We start from the raw sequence: 17,252 nt of genomic DNA on the forward strand, positions 1-17,252 counted from the left end.
CAAGGAGTGTAGGGTGGGATGGCGTTTCAGAAAGCAATCTCTATGAGGCTGGGCTGTGAGAGCCTTGCAGCAGGATCCCTGTGTGACCATGTGGGCTGGAGGTAAGTGTGCAGTGAGTGCTGCCAACGCTGCCTGCAGCAATACCCTGCACTGGGGCAGCAGAGAGCTGGTGAGGTGTGTGGGAAGGCTGCAGATCAGTGTTTTGATCAGAGAGCTCTGAGATAATCCTCTGTGCTCACCCTGCCTGCCCTTGTGGCTGGGAACGGAGATGGGCTGATGCTTGCTGCAGGCTCCTGCAGGGTCTGCTGGCTGTTTCACCTCCTGGAGTGAATTCCCTGGGGGCAGGTAGCCTGCAGCAAACCCCTTCTATGATAAAACCTCACCTCACAGTCAGCATTTCAAAGACCCAGAGGGCACGGTTGTGCTGTGAGCAGGTACTTGTTTGGGACCTTGAGCTGAGCCTCTGCCTGTTTTCTCATCCCTACAGGAGCAACGACGTCTGGGTGCTGGATCTCGAGCAGTGGGCTTGGTCCAAGCCAAACATCTCTGGGCCCAGCCCTCACCCGCGGGGCGGCCAATCTCAGGTGATGCTCCTTTCTCTCACTCTGCTCCACAACCAGCCTTAGCACAGGCATCTGCTGCCAAACAGAAACCAGGCATGGCTGAATTTCCAGCTTCCAGGCAGCTGCCTGTGGGTCACCTGAAAACTAATGCCCCATTTCTGAGTTAGTTATCTTTGCAGTCGTTGCATGCCGTGCCCTTGTTTTCTCTAGCCAGCTGTTCTATGAGATTACACTTCTAATCTCCCTGAGGCTCAGGTAGATAGCAGACTGCATCTTGTACATGCCCCAGAACTGTAACGAGCGCTGCTAGAAACAAATTGCTATTTAACCCATCAGAGGAAGAACAGCTATCGTACCCTGTGGCATTTAACAATGAAGCTCTACCACATGCTGGTTTTGCTGGTCTGAAATGCTCTTCTTTGCCCCCCCCAGATTGTCATAGATGACGAAACCATTTTAATCCTTGGTGGCTGTGGTGGTCCCAATGCAGTAAGTATCCTGTGGGGAATGAGGGCATGAACTGTGCTCATCCTGCTGTACTGTGAGCCCTGGGTGCAGGCTGGGGAGCAGGAAGGCTCCTTGCTTTCCCCAGGTGGCCTTTTGTCCTGCAGATCCGAGATGCACATTGTAGACTTTACAGCAAAGCTGTCGTTATAGCAGGAGCTGCCTTTAATTAATAAAAGTCATCCCAGGAGCTATCTGAGCAGTTCACTGATGTTAATTAGAAGCCCTGACTTTACACTGGGACAGCAGATGGGGATGAAGGGACTTGTGCATAGCCACAGCAGGGTGTAGCCACCCCTGGGTGGTCAGATCCCAATGTGTGTCAGTGTCCCTCTGTCTGCAGCTGCACAGCACCATTCCTGCCCCTGTAGGATGATCTTGGCAGCATGCTGGTCTCCTGAATCCCTTGTGCTTTTCTTCACAGCTGTTCAAAGACGCCTGGCTGCTGCACATGCAGGCAAACCCCTGGACATGGCAGCCACTCAAGGTAGAGAATGAGGACCATGGAGCCCCGGAGCTGTGGTGCCATCCTGCCTGCAGGGTGAGTCTGGCTTTGGGACAGATGCATTGGGATCTCTGCTCTCTCACACACACCTGTAGACTTTCCTGCCCAGAATGCTCTCTTCCTTTTTGTCCCAGCAGCCCCCCAGCAGTCCATAACCCATTCCCTCTCCTCTCTTGCAGGTAGGACAGTGCGTCGTGGTCTTCAGCCAGGCTCCCAGCGGCAGAGCCCCGCTGAGCCCCAGCCTGAACTCTCGTCCCTCTCCCATCAGTGCCACACCGCCCGCCCTGGTCCCCGAAACACGCGAGTACCGCTCCCAGTCCCCGGTCAGGACCACAGATGAGGCTCCTTGTGTCAATGGCCGCTGGGGCACCCTCAGGCCCAGAGCCCAGCGCCAGACACCCTCAGGTTCACGGGAGGGCAGCCTCTCCCCAGCCAGAGGTGACAGCTCCCCGGTGCTCAATGGTGGCAGCTTATCGCCCGGGGCTGCGGCGCCTGGCGGTGCCTCCTTGGACAGCCCAGTGCAGCTCATATCGCCCGGCACACCCGGAGCCACTGAAGGATGTGACCTAAAAGTTGGGCTCGCTCTGGCACCGAGGCGAGGATCGCTGCCGGAGCAGAAGGACCTACGATTGGGCTCCATCGATTTGAGCTGGGAGCAGAAAGCAGCTTCCCTGTGCCAGACGGATGGCGCGGAGGGCAGGACGCTGCGGAACCCCCCCGAGCACACCAACGGCATCCACACACCACCCCACTCTCTGCCGGGAGCCGTGTCCCCCGGAGCTCTCCGCAGGAGCTTGGAGGCCATCAAAGCTCTCTCTTCCAAAGCTCCCCCAGCTTCTGCTGCTCTCAGCCCCCCGCTTGGCTCCTCACCGGGCTCCCCGGGCAGCCAAGGCAGCGGTGCCGACGCACGGCCGGGCTCTGCTCAAGGTGACAGCCACTCGCTGCCGCCCATCGCCCGCCGCCTGGGCCACCACCCCCCGCAGTCCCTCAACGTGGGGAAGCCTTTGTACCAGAGCATGAACTGCAAACCCATGCAGATGTATGTGCTGGACATTAAGGACACCAAGGAAAAAGGACGAGTTAAATGGAAGGTGTTCACTAGCAGCTCGGTGGTGGGGCCACCCGAGACCAGCTTGCACACGGTGGTGCAAGGCAGAGGGGAGCTGATCATATTCGGTGGTCTGATGGACAAGAAACAGAACGTGAAGTACTATCCCAAAACAAATGCCTTGTACTTTGTGCGAGCAAAGAGATAATGTGGCCCGAGCTCATCGCCACCGCTCCCCTCCCCCCGTGGCTCTCCCTCTCCCTCTGAAATCTGTCGTGCAGGCATTCAAACTGTGAATTAGGGAACAACAAACAATGCAGCCCAAGCCAACCTCCAGCACGGCCTGGTGAAGCAAATCGTGTTTACAAGCAGGGGAGCAGCGCCCTGCTGTAGGACCTGTTACTGTGCTCCATGCTGCAGCCCAGGCCAAGGATGTAGGGCGAGTCACGGTGCTTTCCTAGAGCCAACCTTGCAGCAGGAGGCTGTCAGCTCATTGCACTGACCATTCCCGTGCTGGGAGGAAGGAAAACAACAGCAATACCTGAACAAACCTTCAGCACTGCAAGCTGTGACCGTAAGCTTTGCTCGACACAAACACGATGCCTTCTTTTTGCCTCTCACCCCTTTGGCCTGACAGCTTCGTTCCTGTCCTCGTTGCAGGACCGTAAGAAGGACAGTTTTGCATTGTAAAGCCAAAAAAATAATCATTGTGAACAGGACGGGCAGGACTTGCTTTCACAGCACAGCGAGCCTTGGTGCTCTGCTGCTGCTCCCAATGGAAATGCTGAAAGGAACAGGCTGAATGCTGAGCGTTGGTGCACCCGAGCGGCACGGCGTGAGCCTCCACCGCAGGAACAAAACCATCTTTGCATGTGCCTCCTTCCGCAAAGATTAAAACAAAGCAAAAATCCAAATGGATTCAACCCGTGTGTCCGTCTGGGACAAACATCCTTCCTGCCTCCTTCCTTCCTTCTCTTTCAGCTCGAGGTTGGGGAGGGAAGCTGGGGCTCCATATTACCAACAGCGCCTGCCCTTCCTGAGGATGCTCCCGGCTTCAGCACCTGAAATAGCCAAAAGAAAGTAGGAAATTCAGCCCCAAAACACAGCCCTGTGCACCGGCAGCGCCATGACGTGGTTCCCCATCTCCTCTCCATCCCCACTGAGCTTTGCCGGCTTCACCACCACAACCCCCAACCTTTGGGGATCACAGCCCTCCCCCTATTAAAGTATCGGGGTTCTCTTTGTTTTCTACCTACAATATGAACCTGTTTTGGTCCAACAGGGCTGAGGGGAAGCCCCGTTTGGGATGGGGCTGGGGAGAGGGCAATGCCTCATCTGCAGTTTGTAGATACACCTTCAGTTCAATCCAATCCCAAATCCCCTCTCCTTATGGGGGGACCCCCATGTGACGTCCCATGTTTCTCTCCTGTCTGCATGTCTCAGCCTCCCCTTCAAAGTCAAAACCACGGAGCTGTTGGGAGCTGGGTATGATGTTCTCACCCATCCCCACCAGCTGCCACCCTTTGTGTTCTCCCAACAGCCTCAAATCCCTTTAAACTACCCCAAAATGGCAGCGCCCGGCTGCAGGGCCACACTATGGGAGGGGGTGGGGGGGAGGGGGTTGAGGAGTCCCTTTTTGGTGATATTTAATGAAATCTGTGTACATTTTTGGGTTGGTTTTTTATGTTCTGCTCTTTCTCTTTCTCTCCCTCGAGGAATTTTTAGCCGTTGAACAAATAAAACTTGGAAGAAGTGGCTGAATGTTGAGTCTGTGTATGAGGAGGGGGTGGCAGTGCTTCCCTATAGGGGTGTCCATTGGGCCTCCATCACCTATAGGGCAGCCTATAACACTGGGAGGTTTTAAGACATAAGGATCAAGGTCCCCTATACCCTATATAGGTTTGGGGTAAGCTATAACATATGGGGCTTTTTGCTTGTAATATAGAGGTTTGGGGGCTCATATAGGGTAGCTATAGGGCTAACACTGGGAGGTCTTAAGACATAAGGATCAAGATCCCCTACCTCATATGTTTGAGATAAGCTATAGTATATGGGGCTTTTTGCTTGTAGTATAGAGGTTTGGGGGTTCAATAGGGGCTCATATAGGGTAGCTATAAAGCTACGGGAGGTCTTAAGACATAAGGATCAAGGTCCCCTATACCCTATATAGGTTTGGGGTAAGCTATAGCATATGGGGCTTTGAGCTTGTAATATAGAGGTCTGGGGGTTTACATAGGGCTATAGGGGCTCATATAGGGCTAAGTATCCGTAATATAGCGGGTCCTCTATGGCTCTGGGGTCCTCCACAGCTTTGGGATCCCCTATAGGGAGCTCTATATATATATGGCCTACAACCGGAAGGGGCGGGTCGTATAATAAACCCCGCCCCCACGTAACGTCACTCGGGCGGAAGCGGCCTCGGGTGAGGGCGGCGGGTTGTTGGGGCGGGATGGCGGGGGGTGGGCGCTGCCCGGGGGCGTTGGGGGCCCCGTGGGGCGGCCGTGGGGCCGGGACGGGATGTGCGACCCCATGGGCGGGTAGAGGCTGCAACGGGCCGCCCCACAACGCGGCCTTTAGAGACGGCTGCGGGGCCGGGAGGGGCGGCGAGGCCCAGTCGGGGCAATGGAGACCTATAGGGGCTCAGTGCCCCACGGCCGTGGGGGTCTCCCCGTGTGCTCCTCAGGTTCATCCCACCCGCGATGGTGGAGCCGGGTTGGCTGCTGTCCCCCCCCGGCCGCCCCTTCCTGGCCTCCATCCTCCACAAGAACCAGCGCAGAGTTTTTGGTGAGACCCCCACAGCGACCCCATAGACCCCATAGACCCCATAGACCCCATCTCCCACCCCATAGACCCCATCTCCCACCCCATAGACCTCATCTCCCATCCCATAGACCCCATAGACCCCATCTCCCACCCCATAGACCTCATCTCCCACCCCATAGACCCCGTAGACCCCATCTCCCACCCCATAGACCCCATAGACCCCATCTCCCACCCCATAGACCCCATCTCCCATCCCATAGACCCCATAGACCCCATCTCCCACCCCACAGACCCCATCTCCCACCCCATAGACCCCATCTCCCACCCCATAGACCCCATAGACCCCATCTCCCATCCCATAGACCCCATAGACCCCATCTCCCATCCCATAGACCCCATAGACCCCATCTCCCACCCCACAGACCCCATCTCCCACCCCATAGACCCCATAGGCCCCATCTCCCACCCCATAGACCCCATAGGCCCCATCTCCCATCTCATAGACCCCATAGACCCCGTCTCCCACCCCATAGACCTCACCTCCCCCCTCCCTTCCCACCCTATAGGGCTGCTGGAGCGCCCCGCGCTGCCCCCGTCCCTCAGTGTCCCCACGGTCCGCTACAAACTCTTCGTGTCGGGACGCAGCGGGGTGGGCAAAACGGCCTTGGTGGCAACGCTGCTTGGGAACCACGTCCCCCCTTTGCACCGAGAGACGTTGGGTATGGAGAAGGGATGGGGGGATTGGGGGGTTATGGGGGGCACGGTGTGGTGGGGATATGGGGGGGATGGGGGGATGCTCCATAGGGATGCAGTGGAGGGATGGGGGATGCTCAGGGTTATGGTATGGTGGGGTTATGGGGTGTTTGGGGTCGCAGTGTGGTGGGAACAGTGGGGACATGGGGTACATGGGATGCTCAGGGTCATGGTACAGTGTGGACTGCACAGATATGGGGTCCATGGGGTTCTTGGGGTCATGGTGGAGATGGGGGGTCTCATGGGATGCTCCATAGGGACACAATGGGGGGATGTGGGATGCTCAGGGTTATGGTATGGTATGGAGTGCACAGATATGGGGTTCATGGGGTGTTTGGGGTCACAGTGTGGTGGGGACATGGGGGGGTCCCATGGGATGCTCAGTGTGATGGTACCATGGGGACACAGTGGGGGGATGTGGGATGCTCAGGGTTATGGTATGTTGAGGAGTGCACAGATATGGGGTGTTTGGGGTTATGGTGTGGTGGGGACATGGGGGGTCCCTCAGTGTGATGGTACCATGGAGTGGGGGACATGGGATGCTCAGGGTTATGGTACAGTGGGGAGTGCACAGATATGGGGTCCATGGGGTGCTTGTTGTCGTGGTGGGGACACAGTGGGGGGATGTGGGGTACATGGGATGCTCAGGGTCATGGTATGGTGGGGAGTTCACAGATATGGGGTCCATGGGGTGCTTGGGGTCACATTGTGGTGGGGACATGGGGTCTATGTGCTGCTCAGGTTCATGGCACCATGGGGATGCAATGGGGGGACATGGGATGCTCGATGTCATGATACAGTAGGGACACAGTTGGGGACGTGGGGTCTATGGTGCTGTGTAAGGTGGGGACCACAGGGACGTGGGGTCTGTGGGGTGTTTGGTGTCACACTCTGGTGGGGACGCAGGATGCAGTGGGGTCTGTGGGGTGTTCGGTGACATGTTACAGTGGGGCCATGGGGTCTATGGGACGTGTCACAGTGTGGTGAGACCCTTGGCTGGATGTGTCCCATTGCCGTCCCGCAGGCATCGAGGTGAGCACGCTGTTCTGGCCCGCCGTCCCGCTGGGCTCCGAGCGCCCCGTGCTCTTTCAGCTCCATTTCTGGGACTGCGGGGAGAATGCCCTGCGGAAATTCGAGCACCTCCTGCCCGTGAGTTGGGGACGGATGTGGGGCTGGGGGGCAGAATATGGGGCACTGTGATGGGTGACGGCCACCTGTGCTCCCCCAGGCATGCAGGGAGGAGGCGGACGCCATCCTTTTGCTGTTCTCCTTCACCGACCGCCCGTCCTTCGAGGAGCTGCCGGCGCGGCTGGAGCGTGTGCTGCAGCCCCACGAGGACCCGCTGCGCGTGGTGGTGGGCACCAGGTACAGGGGGGTCCCCTGCAGCCCCCACCCCATTGAAGGGACACCTCGAATCCCCTTCATTGCTCTCCCTTAAGACCCCAGATCCTGAGTATCCCACAGCACCATGCATCTACATCACCCCCATCCCCATCACCCCAAAACCTCAGCATCCCAGAGCAGCCAAAACCCCATCACCCCCATCCCTATCAAATCCCATCACCCCAAATCTCATCCCCTTCCCAAACCCTCAGCCCCCCCATATCCCACCACCCCCCTCCTTGCTCCCCCCCCCTCCCACTTCCAGCCCTGTTGGATTTTTGGGGGCTCTTCCATCACCATAACAACCTTCATGTCCTCAGATTCGACCTGTGTCCCCACACTGCTGTGACGGAGGCGGACGTGGCTGCCTTCGAGGACAACTGGGGGCTGCGGGTGCTGCGGTCGGGGGGTTCTGGGGTGGGCCGGGGAGGGCTGGAACGGGTGGCCCCATTGCTGGATGCCCTGGTGGGGCAGCTGTGGCAACGAGACCAGATGGCAGCTGGTGTCATCCCAGAGGGTCGGGAGGACCCCGAGGACTGAACCCCATTTTAGTGGGGGGTTCCATGTTTTGGGGGCGTGGGAGTCCCTCACCGTGGCGTTTGGGTTCTCCCTGCCATTAAACAGTGTTTGGTTTTCCATAGCCTGGATTGGGGGATTTTTTAGGGTGGAGGAAGGAATCCTTATAGTTTGGGGTGTGGGAGGAGGAGGTGCCTGGGGTCCTCATGGGGCTGGGGAGGGGGGTGGGTGCTGTCCCTATAAGATTTGGGGTGATGGAGGATGCTGGGACTTTGGGGGGGGGGACCCCAACCAGACAGGAACCCAGCTGCCCCCAAAAGGCCCTAATGGGGGTTTAGGGAACTCCAGCCCCAACCCCATAGCGATGATGTGAGGTGTGGTGTGGGACGGGCTGGGGTCACGGTGGGGCCCGGGGTGCGGTGAGGTTTTAGGGAGCAGCTGGGCCGGACCAGCCGGTCAATCCAGGAACGAATGAACCCGGAGAGAAAGTGCTGGAAACATCCCAAAAATGTGGGGGGGGCAGATGGAATGGGGGGGGGGGGGGGGGAGCAATGGGGTGAGGGGTCGGGGGGTGGGTGGGTGAATGAAGGGATGAATGGGGTGGGTGGGCAGAGGGATGGACGGACGGGGAAGTGCTTGGATAGACGGAGCTTCGGCCCCACGTTTCATGAATGAAAGGGGGGGGTGGGTTAAAGGCCTTTTAACCCCTCGTGTGCCGAGAGGAACGAACGGGGGGAGGGTCCGCACAGCCAAACTTAGGGGCACTGCCGGCCTTCCAGGTGCGCCCCCCCCCCCATCCCAACACGGAACGTCGCTGCCCCTTTAAGAGCCCCCTCCCCTTTTCCTACTCGTGGGCGGGGCTACGTGACGTCAGCAGGGCATGAATGAACAGAGCCGGAGCGCTCCCACGGAGTGCGTGGAGCTGCGGGGCCGCGTCCCGCCATGGCCCCCACGGCAGCCTTCATCCCTCCCACCCTCCTCTTCATCATCATCATCGGCCCCGCAGCCCTTAAGGAAGGTGAGAACCGCCGCGACCCCAAAACCCAACTTTTTTCCCTTTCTTTTCTTACTTTTCCCCTTCAAGAAAAACTTTATCCCATTCTTAAAGACTTCTCCCTGCCCCCCCCCCCCAACCCCTAAAACCCCAAACCCCAACCCCCAGTCCCAATATTTAATTGCCTTTTATTGGGGTGGGGGGCTACAATGAAGCTCGTTGCCCCTATAGCCGAGAGCTCGCAGCGTTTTGGGCTTTTGGGGATATATATGGGGGGGGGGGAGGGCAAAAGGCGGCGTTTTAATGGCCCTAATTACGATCTCATGGATAATAATGATTAAAAACGGAGAGTTCGGGACTTTGTTTCTCCGTGGGTGTGATCCCAAGTCGGGATAAATGGGGATTCCCCCCCCCAGTGCAGCTTATGGGAAGCCCTTAAATCAATGGGGTTTGGAGGGGGGGAAAGGAGAGGGATAGAGGGGGGTGAGGGGGGAAAGGATAGAAATGAGCCTAAAGTTGCTAAATCCGCCCCATAAAGATCCCATAAGAGGAAGGTTCCCGGGGCTGGATCCGGTGCTGGAGCTGAGAACAATGTCAGGAAAGCCTGAAAAGTGCTGAGAAAACAAACTGCCCCCCCCCAAACCTCGGTCCCGTGGGGCTCTATGGGGCGTTTTGCTCTCAGTTTGGGGGTTTTTGGGGGTGGTTGGGTTTGTTCTATTATAGGGGGTGAAGGAATTGAGGGTGGGATGGGGGTTATAAGCTTTACACGGTGGGGGGGGGGGGGAGGCTGCGGGGTTGGGGGTGCCCTGAGGAACATCCCTATGGGCTCAATAATTTGGGGTGAAAAAGGTGAGAATATGGCAAAGCTGGGATGTGAAGTGCTGGGTGTGGGTTTTGCAAAGGGAAAGGAAGGGGATGGGGTGGATTTATTGCCCCCACCTCGCAAATGAATAAGATTTGAGTGGGGAGGAGGGGACTGAAGCCACGGTTGGGGTGTAGGAATAGGGATGGAAGTGAGATGGGGTTGGGGGCACAGGGGCAGTGATGGGGTGATGGTGAGGATAGGGAAGGAGGGCGAGGGGTAAGGGCAGGGATGGGGATGGCTGTGGGGTGGGGGCAGTGGAGGGGGATGAGACCCCAAAGGGCTCTTTGCCAACCCAGCCGTGCCAACTTTCCCCTCCTGGGGGAATTCCAGCTGCAGGAGAGCAGCGCTGTGCCCATGTTCTCCCCACATGTGGCCCTATGGGGTCGAATGTGTCACGAGTTTGAGGTTCTCAGTGCTTACCCCACTGTGGGGGTCACGTCCCCAAACTCCAACCCCGGGGCATTGGGTTGAGGCTGGTCCCAGCGGGCGCAAAGCCGGGCGCATTCCTGGGGGCTGATTCATGGGCGCTTCCGCCCCGGCCGTGGCCTCCTCTTCCTCCTCCTCTTCCTCCCCCGGTGCTGGATCCGGCCACCGCCCTCAGCTTGCTGGGACATGTCCTCTCCTGATGGCCCTAAGGGACCTGGGGGGACACAGGGCGGTGATGTGAAGCAGGGGGGTCCTGGGGGCTTTGGGGTCCTGTGGATATACAGGGGTCCCATGGAGCATTGGGGGTCCCAGAGGTATCCGAGGGTATTAAAAGGTGATGGGGGCTTCCATGGGTTATGGGTGCATCTGTGGGACCTGGGGACATCTGTGGGTCCCAGGAATGTTATATGTCTGGGTCTTGGGGTCCTCCGTGGATGCAGGTGGCATCTGGGTGTTATGGGGATCCAGCATGGATCCTGCTGGACATCTGTTGGTCCTGGAGGTGCCCATGGGCTCTGAGAGCATCTGTGGGTTCCAGGGGGGCTTGGAGGTATCTGTGCTTTCAAGAGGCATCTGAGTGTATTGGTGGCCCTGCAGGTCTGTGGGTCCTGGTTGGCATCTTCCTGGCTTTGTACTCATCCCACTCATGGTCCTTTTCTCTTCTCTTTCTGCAGTTGTCCTGCTGGATTTCGCCAAGGCTCAAGGGGAGCTGGGCTGGCTTACCCAGCCCTACGGCAAAGGGGTGAGCATCCTGCAAACTCCTCCTCAAACCAACACTGCGGATGGGATGGGATGGGATGGGATGGGATGGGATGGGATGGGATGGGATGGGATGGGATGGGATGGGATGGGATGGGGGTATCCATGGGGATGGAGAAATTGATGTAATTGTGAATGGGGATATCCATAGGAATGGGGAAAGAGACCTTCGTGGGGATGGGGATGGCGGTGTGGATGGGGACAGATCATCCATGGGGATGGATATGGAACCATCCATGGGGATAGGAATGGTGGTGTGTATGGGGACACATCATCCATGGGCATGGATATAGGATCATCCATGGGGATGCAGATGGGTTCATCCTTGGGGATGGGGATGGGGGGGTATCCATTGGGATGGGGAGACTTCCATGAGATGGGGGGCATCCATATGGATGGGATGGAATGGGGAGCATCCAGGGGGACATATTGTCTATGGGGACGGAGACGTCCACTGGAATGGAGCTGGGGAGCAGCAGCAGCACAGACCCATTTCTCCCCATGGTGCAGTGGGACCTGCAGCAGCACGTGCTGAACGACTCTGGGATCTACATCTACGCAGTGTGCAGCGTGCTGCAGGGCGAGCAGGAGAACTGGCTGCGCACCAACTGGATCTACCGCAGCGACGCTCAGCGCATCTTCATCGAGCTCAAGTTCACCGTCCGCGACTGCAACAGCTTCCCTGGGGGCGGCGGGTCCTGCAAGGAGACCTTCAACCTCTTTTATGCTGAATCTGATGTTGATTATGGCACCAATTTCCAGAAGCGACAGTTCAAGAAGATCGACACCATCGCTCCGGATGAGATCACGGTGCAGGAAGACTTTGAGACAAGGAACGTCAAACTCAACGTGGAGGTTCGCTCGGTGGGACCCCTGCGTAGGAAAGGGTTCTACCTGGCTTTTCAGGACCTGGGAGCCTGTGTGTCCCTGCTGTCTGTGCGGGTGTACTACAAGACGTGCCCTGCTGTGCTGCGGGGCCTGGCCATGTTCCCTGAGACGGTGGCGGGCGCTGACTCCCAGCAGCTGGCGAAGGTGCAGGGTGCCTGCGTGGAGCATGCAGTGGCTGACAGGGCACCGATGCTGCACTGCAACATGGATGGAGAGTGGTTGGTGCCCATCGAGCAGTGCCTGTGCCAGGCTGGCTATGAGGCAGTGGGAGAGCAATGTCAAGGTATGGATGGGGGGCGTCAGTGGGATGCTGGGCACTGGAGGGTGGTGTAGGGGTAGGGATGCCCTGTCCTGGGATGTGCTTTGAGAGCTATCCCTACCCCTTGGGGGCACCCCTGGGGTGTCGTTAGCACTCTTGGGGGTGCACAGGCATCCTCAATGCAATTGGGCATTCTTGGGTATCTCCACTGCCCCTGGGGGAAGCCGTGGAGCGGCCTTGCATAGCTGAAATAACATCAGGTGCAGAGGGGTGGGCTGGCAGGGTTCCCCAAGGCAGAGGGGTGGGTTGATGGGAGGAGCATCCTCCATTCATGGAGGGTAATAACGAGCTGCCCAATAAGGCGAAATGCTCTGAATCCCTGGAAGCTGATTACAATGCTCAGGTTGAAGGCAGGGGACCCAAGTGCTGACCTTCATATTGTTCCCTACTCCAGCTTGTCCTCCCGGCACCTTCAAGGCTGAGGTGTCCCTGAGTGGCTGCCAGCCCTGCCCTGCTCACACGCTGCCATCCTCGGCCGCTGCTGATGCATGTCCCTGCCAGGATGGGTACTTCCGTGCCCCTGCTGACCCAGCTGCCATGCCCTGCACCCGTAAGTGGCATTTTGGGAACATGGCATGGGGCTTGAGGGGTCCTATCCATGCCCTGACCTTAACACCATGCTTTATGTCCTCAGGTCCTCCTTCAGCCCCTCGCAGTGTCACAGCTGTTGGGCTGGGGGCCACCGTGCAGCTGCGTTGGTCCCCTCCCAGTGACAAGGGTGGTCGGCAGGATGTCACCTACAGCATCACCTGTGAGCAGTGCTTACCTGAGAGCGGAGAGTGCCAGCCCTGCGATGGGGGAATCCGCTACTCGCAGCCCCCCCAGGGGCTGGTGGGGACAGGGGTGACAGTCACCGACCTGGAGCCCCAGGTCAATTACACCTTCACTGTCGAAGCTCGAAATGGTGTCTCAGCCTTCAGCCCGCTCCGCAGCGTGTCCAGCACCAGCATCAGCGTCAACCACACAGGTAAGGGTCACCTGTACCTCTGTGCCCACCACGGGGTGTCACTGAGGCCGCCTTCACACAGCCAAAGAGCTGCCAGCACCTCTGACACTGCGTCTCCATCGCAGAGCCGCCTCAGGTGACATCGGTGAGCCTGAATGGACAAACAGCCACCAGCTTGGTCCTCTCCTGGACGGTGCCACCACGGCAGCAGAGCTGGGTCTGGAAATATGAAGTCACCTACAGCAAGAAGGTGCCACCAGCAACATCCCACCTGCATCCCACCTCATCCTCTGCATAGTCCCCCGCTCACCCTCTTCCCTGCTTCCTCAGACAGATGAGAACAGCTACTCAGTGCTGCGCTGCGAGGGCACCTCTGTCACCATCCCCAAGCTGTCCCCTGGCACTGCCTACGTGGTGCGGGTCCAGGCGCTCACCAAGGATGGCCACGGCGCCTTCAGCCTTGAGCATGAGTTTGAGACATTACCTGAGGGTGAGAAACAGGATTTTGGGGATTTGGGGTTGGTTTTTTTGGGTTCTATGGGGTGTATGTGACTCCAAATGTTCCTACAGAAGCTGAGTCCATGGCATCCACTGCTGTCATTGGTGGCTCCGTCGCTGGTGTCATCTTTGTTGTCTTTGTCCTTGCTGTCCTTCTCTATGTCCTCCGGAGGTATGGAGATTAAAAAAAACACCCCAAATCTAGTTTTTTGCCACCCCAGGGGTGAGTTTTGGGGCTAAATGGTGCTTTTCCACAGGAGGAGGAACTCGCCATCACGCCAGTCCCCCGAGGACGTCTACTTCTCCAAGTCTGGTGAGTGGTGGGGAGGTGGGCTCAGGGCATGAGGGTGATAAAAGAGGATGCTTTGGGGGTGATAAAAGAGGATGCTTTGGGGGTGATAAAAGAGGATGCTTTGGGGGTGATAAAAGAGGATGCTTTGGGGGTGACATGGCTGCCAAACCCACAGACCAGCTGAAGCCACTTAAGACCTACGTTGACCCACACACCTATGAAGACCCCAACCAAGCCATGCTCAAGTTCACCACTGAGATCTCACCATCCTCCATCACCCGACAGAAAGTCATTGGTGCTGGTAGGTCCTCACATTGTCATCTGTCCCCAAACTGAGCAGGGAACACGTTTTGAACTTCTCTGTTCTCCTGAGCAGGAGAGTTTGGGGAGGTCTACAAGGGCACCCTGAAGCAGGGCAAGAAGGAGGTGCCGGTGGCCATCAAGACACTCAAGGTGGGCTACACAGAGAAGCAGCGTGTGGACTTCCTGAGCGAGGCCAGCATCATGGGGCAGTTCTGCCACCCCAACATCATCCGCCTTGAGGGGGTTGTCTCCAAGCGTGAGTGCCCTAAAACCACAGTTATCTTCCCCAAAAGCTTGCTGGACACCCAAAAACACCATTTTCTGGGGCACAGAGTTGGTCTTTAGGATTTTTCAATATGTTTTGGGTCTTTTTCTGCAGACAAACCCTTCATGATCGTCATAGAGTACATGGAAAACGGCGCATTGGACAAATTCCTGCGGGTAGGCGATGCGTGATGGAATCCCATTGCCATGGGGAGGGATTAGCAGGATTTCAGCCCCAAAATCCCCATGGAGACAATACCCAGCTCCATCCACATCCTTGTAGTGACAAGATGTGGGATTTGGGGTAATTTTCTCTGCTTTCAGGAGAAAGATGGGCAGTTCTGTGTCATCCAGCTGGTGGGGATGCTGCGGGGCATCGCAGCGGGCATGAAGTACTTGGCCAACATGAACTACGTGCACCGAGATTTGGCTGCACGCAACATCCTGGTCAACAGCAACTTGGTCTGCAAAGTGTCTGACTTCGGGCTGTCAAGAGTGCTGGAGGATGACCCTGAAGCCACCTATACCACCAGCGTAAGTGCTACTAAAGGGGATTTGGGTGCAATTTTACTTTCCTTTTCCCTGTTACTGGGGAACTGCATTGGGATGGCATTGTCCCCAATAGGGTGGGAAGATCCCGATCCGCTGGACAGCACCCGAAGCCATCTCATACCGCAAGTTCACCTCTGCCAGTGATGTCTGGAGCTACGGCATCGTCATGTGGGAGGTGATGTCCTACGGCGAGCGCCCGTACTGGGAGCTCTCCAACCACGAGGTGAGTATCTGCCCCCCTCTGACACCCCATTGTGGGGGGCTGAGTGCTTTACATGGCACAACTGCTTTCTACGGCGCTGACTTTGCTATTTTGGGGTCTTCGTTTGACACGTGTCTTTATTCTTTCTGGGGTGCTTTTGCAGGTGATGAAAGCCATCAATGAAGGCTTCCGCCTGCCCGCCCCGCTGGACTGCCCCTCTGCTGTGTACCAGCTGATGATGCAGTGCTGGCAGCAGGAACGTGCCCGGCGCCCTAAGTTTGCTGATATCGTCAGCATCCTCGACAAGCTCGTCCGTGCCCCCGACTCCCTCAAGGCACTGGCAGATTTCGACCCCCGGTGAGCTGCAGGAAGAGGGCAAAGAGTGGTTTTATTTTCCTTCTGTGCATTCCTGTTTGCTGATGTAATTTCCTTTGGTTTTGCAGAGTCTCCATCCGCCTGCCCAGCACCAGTGGCTCTGACGGCGTTCCCTTCCGCTCGGTGCCTGAGTGGCTCGAGTCCATCAAGATGCACCAATACGCCGAGCACTTTGCTGCTGCTGGATACAGCACCATTGAGAAAGTGCTGCAGATGACGAGCGAGTGAGTGGTGGTGGGTTTAGAGACAGCGATGCATTGGGTTGAATTAGTGCTCTCCATCCCTATAGATCCCATTGGGGCTGGATCCCATCCCCTGTGGAGCTCAGGGTGGGATATGCCCGCAATGCTGCTCAGAATCGAACCACCTCCATCCCAGCCCCTTTTGCTGCAGTTCTCACCCTCCAAACTTCCACCTACAGTTAAACACCCCCTCTATGTTTTCCCCTACAGCGATCTCAAGAAGATCGGGGTGCGCCTGCCTGGCCACAAGAAACGCATTGCCTACAGCCTGCTGGGGCTGCAGGAGCAGCTCTGCCCCGCCGGCGTCCCCATCTGACTCCACACGGGCAAATGAAGACCCCCCTCAGCATCCCCCCACCCCGACCTTCTGCTTTATTTATTGTTCTTATTATTTTTAAGGTTGTTATTATTATTATTAATATTATTCCCCACAGGGGATTTCACCACCTCACCATCACTGTCCTAAGGTGGAGATTTCCCCCCCCCACCCCCATAAAAAAAATGATAATTTCAAGTTAGGGGAGGCTGTTTTGGGGTGAAATTCACCTTTTTTTATCTGCATTTCAAGGAAAAAAAACCCCAAAGGGCCAAACCACGCAGCGTTGGCCCCCAGATTCCTCCATTCCTGCCCTTTTTTGCCCCCCTCCTGTTTTCCTCTCCCATTGCTGGTTTGGTTTCTCTCCTCCTCAGTGCTGATAAGCAGCGTTACCTCCTCACTTCTTTTATTGGTGTTGTTGTTGTTTCTAATTTATTATGTGTATATATATATATTGTATATTTATTGAGAGAAATCCAAAAGGTCTCAGATTTCGGAGAGATAGAAGGAGAGAAGGGAGAGGAAAAAGGAAAATGGGTTGGGGGCAGGTTTGGGGTTTTTCTCTCCCTTTTATGAGGGTTTGGGGGCAGCTTTGGGGTTTTTCTCCCCCTTTTTTTAATGGATTTTATGAGGTTTTTGTGATTTTCACGACAGTGAGTTGGATTTGAATAAAACTTTTGTGCTCTTTTTCTACCCCAGCGTCCATCGATGCCGAGTCTGAGTGGGATTCCAGAGCCAGGATTGAAGGGGGGGAACCTCTATTTGTTTATTCTAAGGATGCTTTAAGGTTTTGCAGCATCTCTCAGGCATTTATACACATTTCCCCTTTCCCTCCCCCCAAACCCACGAGGAATTTAGGGTTACTTTGCCAAACACCAGCAGCGGGGCTGGCTGCGTGGTGCCTGCAAATAACCGGGTGGGTAAAACACCGCAAAAAAAAAAACATTTATTATCATTATTTCTTTTCTTTTTAACC

The 17,252-nt window shown here is 56.7% G+C and overlaps 3 protein-coding genes across 6 annotated transcripts in view; all 3 read left to right on the forward strand.

Moving 5' to 3' along the window:
• FBXO42 (F-box protein 42) overlaps positions 1-4,375 on the forward strand; it is a 34,526-nt gene extending 30,151 nt beyond the window's left edge. For both annotated transcript variants that reach the window (XM_015882276.3, XM_015882275.3), the window contains exons 7-10: positions 488-584; positions 996-1,052; positions 1,492-1,608; positions 1,752-4,375. In XM_015882276.3, coding sequence (XP_015737762.1) covers positions 488-584; positions 996-1,052; positions 1,492-1,608; positions 1,752-2,828 — 1,348 coding nt within the window. In that variant the 3' untranslated portion in view covers positions 2,829-4,375. The remainder of the gene's footprint in view (positions 1-487; positions 585-995; positions 1,053-1,491; positions 1,609-1,751) is intronic.
• Positions 4,376-5,004: 629 nt separating this feature from the next.
• On the forward strand, positions 5,005-8,159 carry CPLANE2 (ciliogenesis and planar polarity effector complex subunit 2). Of its 2 annotated transcripts, XM_085509752.1 has the most exons (6): positions 5,005-5,042; positions 5,304-5,404; positions 5,950-6,102; positions 7,161-7,285; positions 7,365-7,501; positions 7,840-8,159. In XM_085509752.1, exons 2-6 carry the CDS (start codon positions 5,320-5,322, stop codon positions 8,057-8,059), a joined length of 720 nt encoding a protein of 239 aa, XP_085365878.1. In that variant the 5' UTR covers positions 5,005-5,042; positions 5,304-5,319; the 3' UTR covers positions 8,060-8,159. The 2 variants fall into 2 exon arrangements, with proteins under 2 accessions (XP_085365878.1, XP_085365877.1); XM_085509751.1 differs by having other exon boundaries at positions 5,025-5,404.
• Positions 8,160-8,911: 752 nt separating this feature from the next.
• Positions 8,912-16,969, forward strand: EPHA2 (EPH receptor A2). 2 transcript variants are annotated; one of them, XM_085509766.1, is made up of 17 exons: positions 8,912-9,053; positions 10,995-11,062; positions 11,590-12,250; positions 12,681-12,836; positions 12,921-13,253; positions 13,358-13,482; positions 13,563-13,722; positions 13,803-13,902; positions 13,988-14,043; positions 14,198-14,323; positions 14,399-14,581; positions 14,705-14,766; positions 14,914-15,123; positions 15,215-15,364; positions 15,507-15,700; positions 15,787-15,942; positions 16,171-16,969. In XM_085509766.1, the coding sequence occupies exons 1-17, from the start codon at positions 8,978-8,980 to the stop codon at positions 16,274-16,276; spliced, it is 2,922 nt and encodes a 973-aa protein (XP_085365892.1). In that variant the 5' UTR covers positions 8,912-8,977; the 3' UTR covers positions 16,277-16,969. The 2 variants fall into 2 exon arrangements, with proteins under 2 accessions (XP_085365892.1, XP_015737757.2); XM_015882271.3 differs by lacking the exon at positions 8,912-9,053 and adding an exon at positions 10,447-10,654.
• The last annotated feature ends 283 nt before the right edge of the window (positions 16,970-17,252 follow it).

Source organism: Coturnix japonica, chromosome 9, assembly GCF_054131305.1.
Source record: "Coturnix japonica strain WE chromosome 9, WE-NBRP24, whole genome shotgun sequence".
Lineage (NCBI taxonomy): Eukaryota > Metazoa > Chordata > Aves > Galliformes > Phasianidae > Coturnix > Coturnix japonica.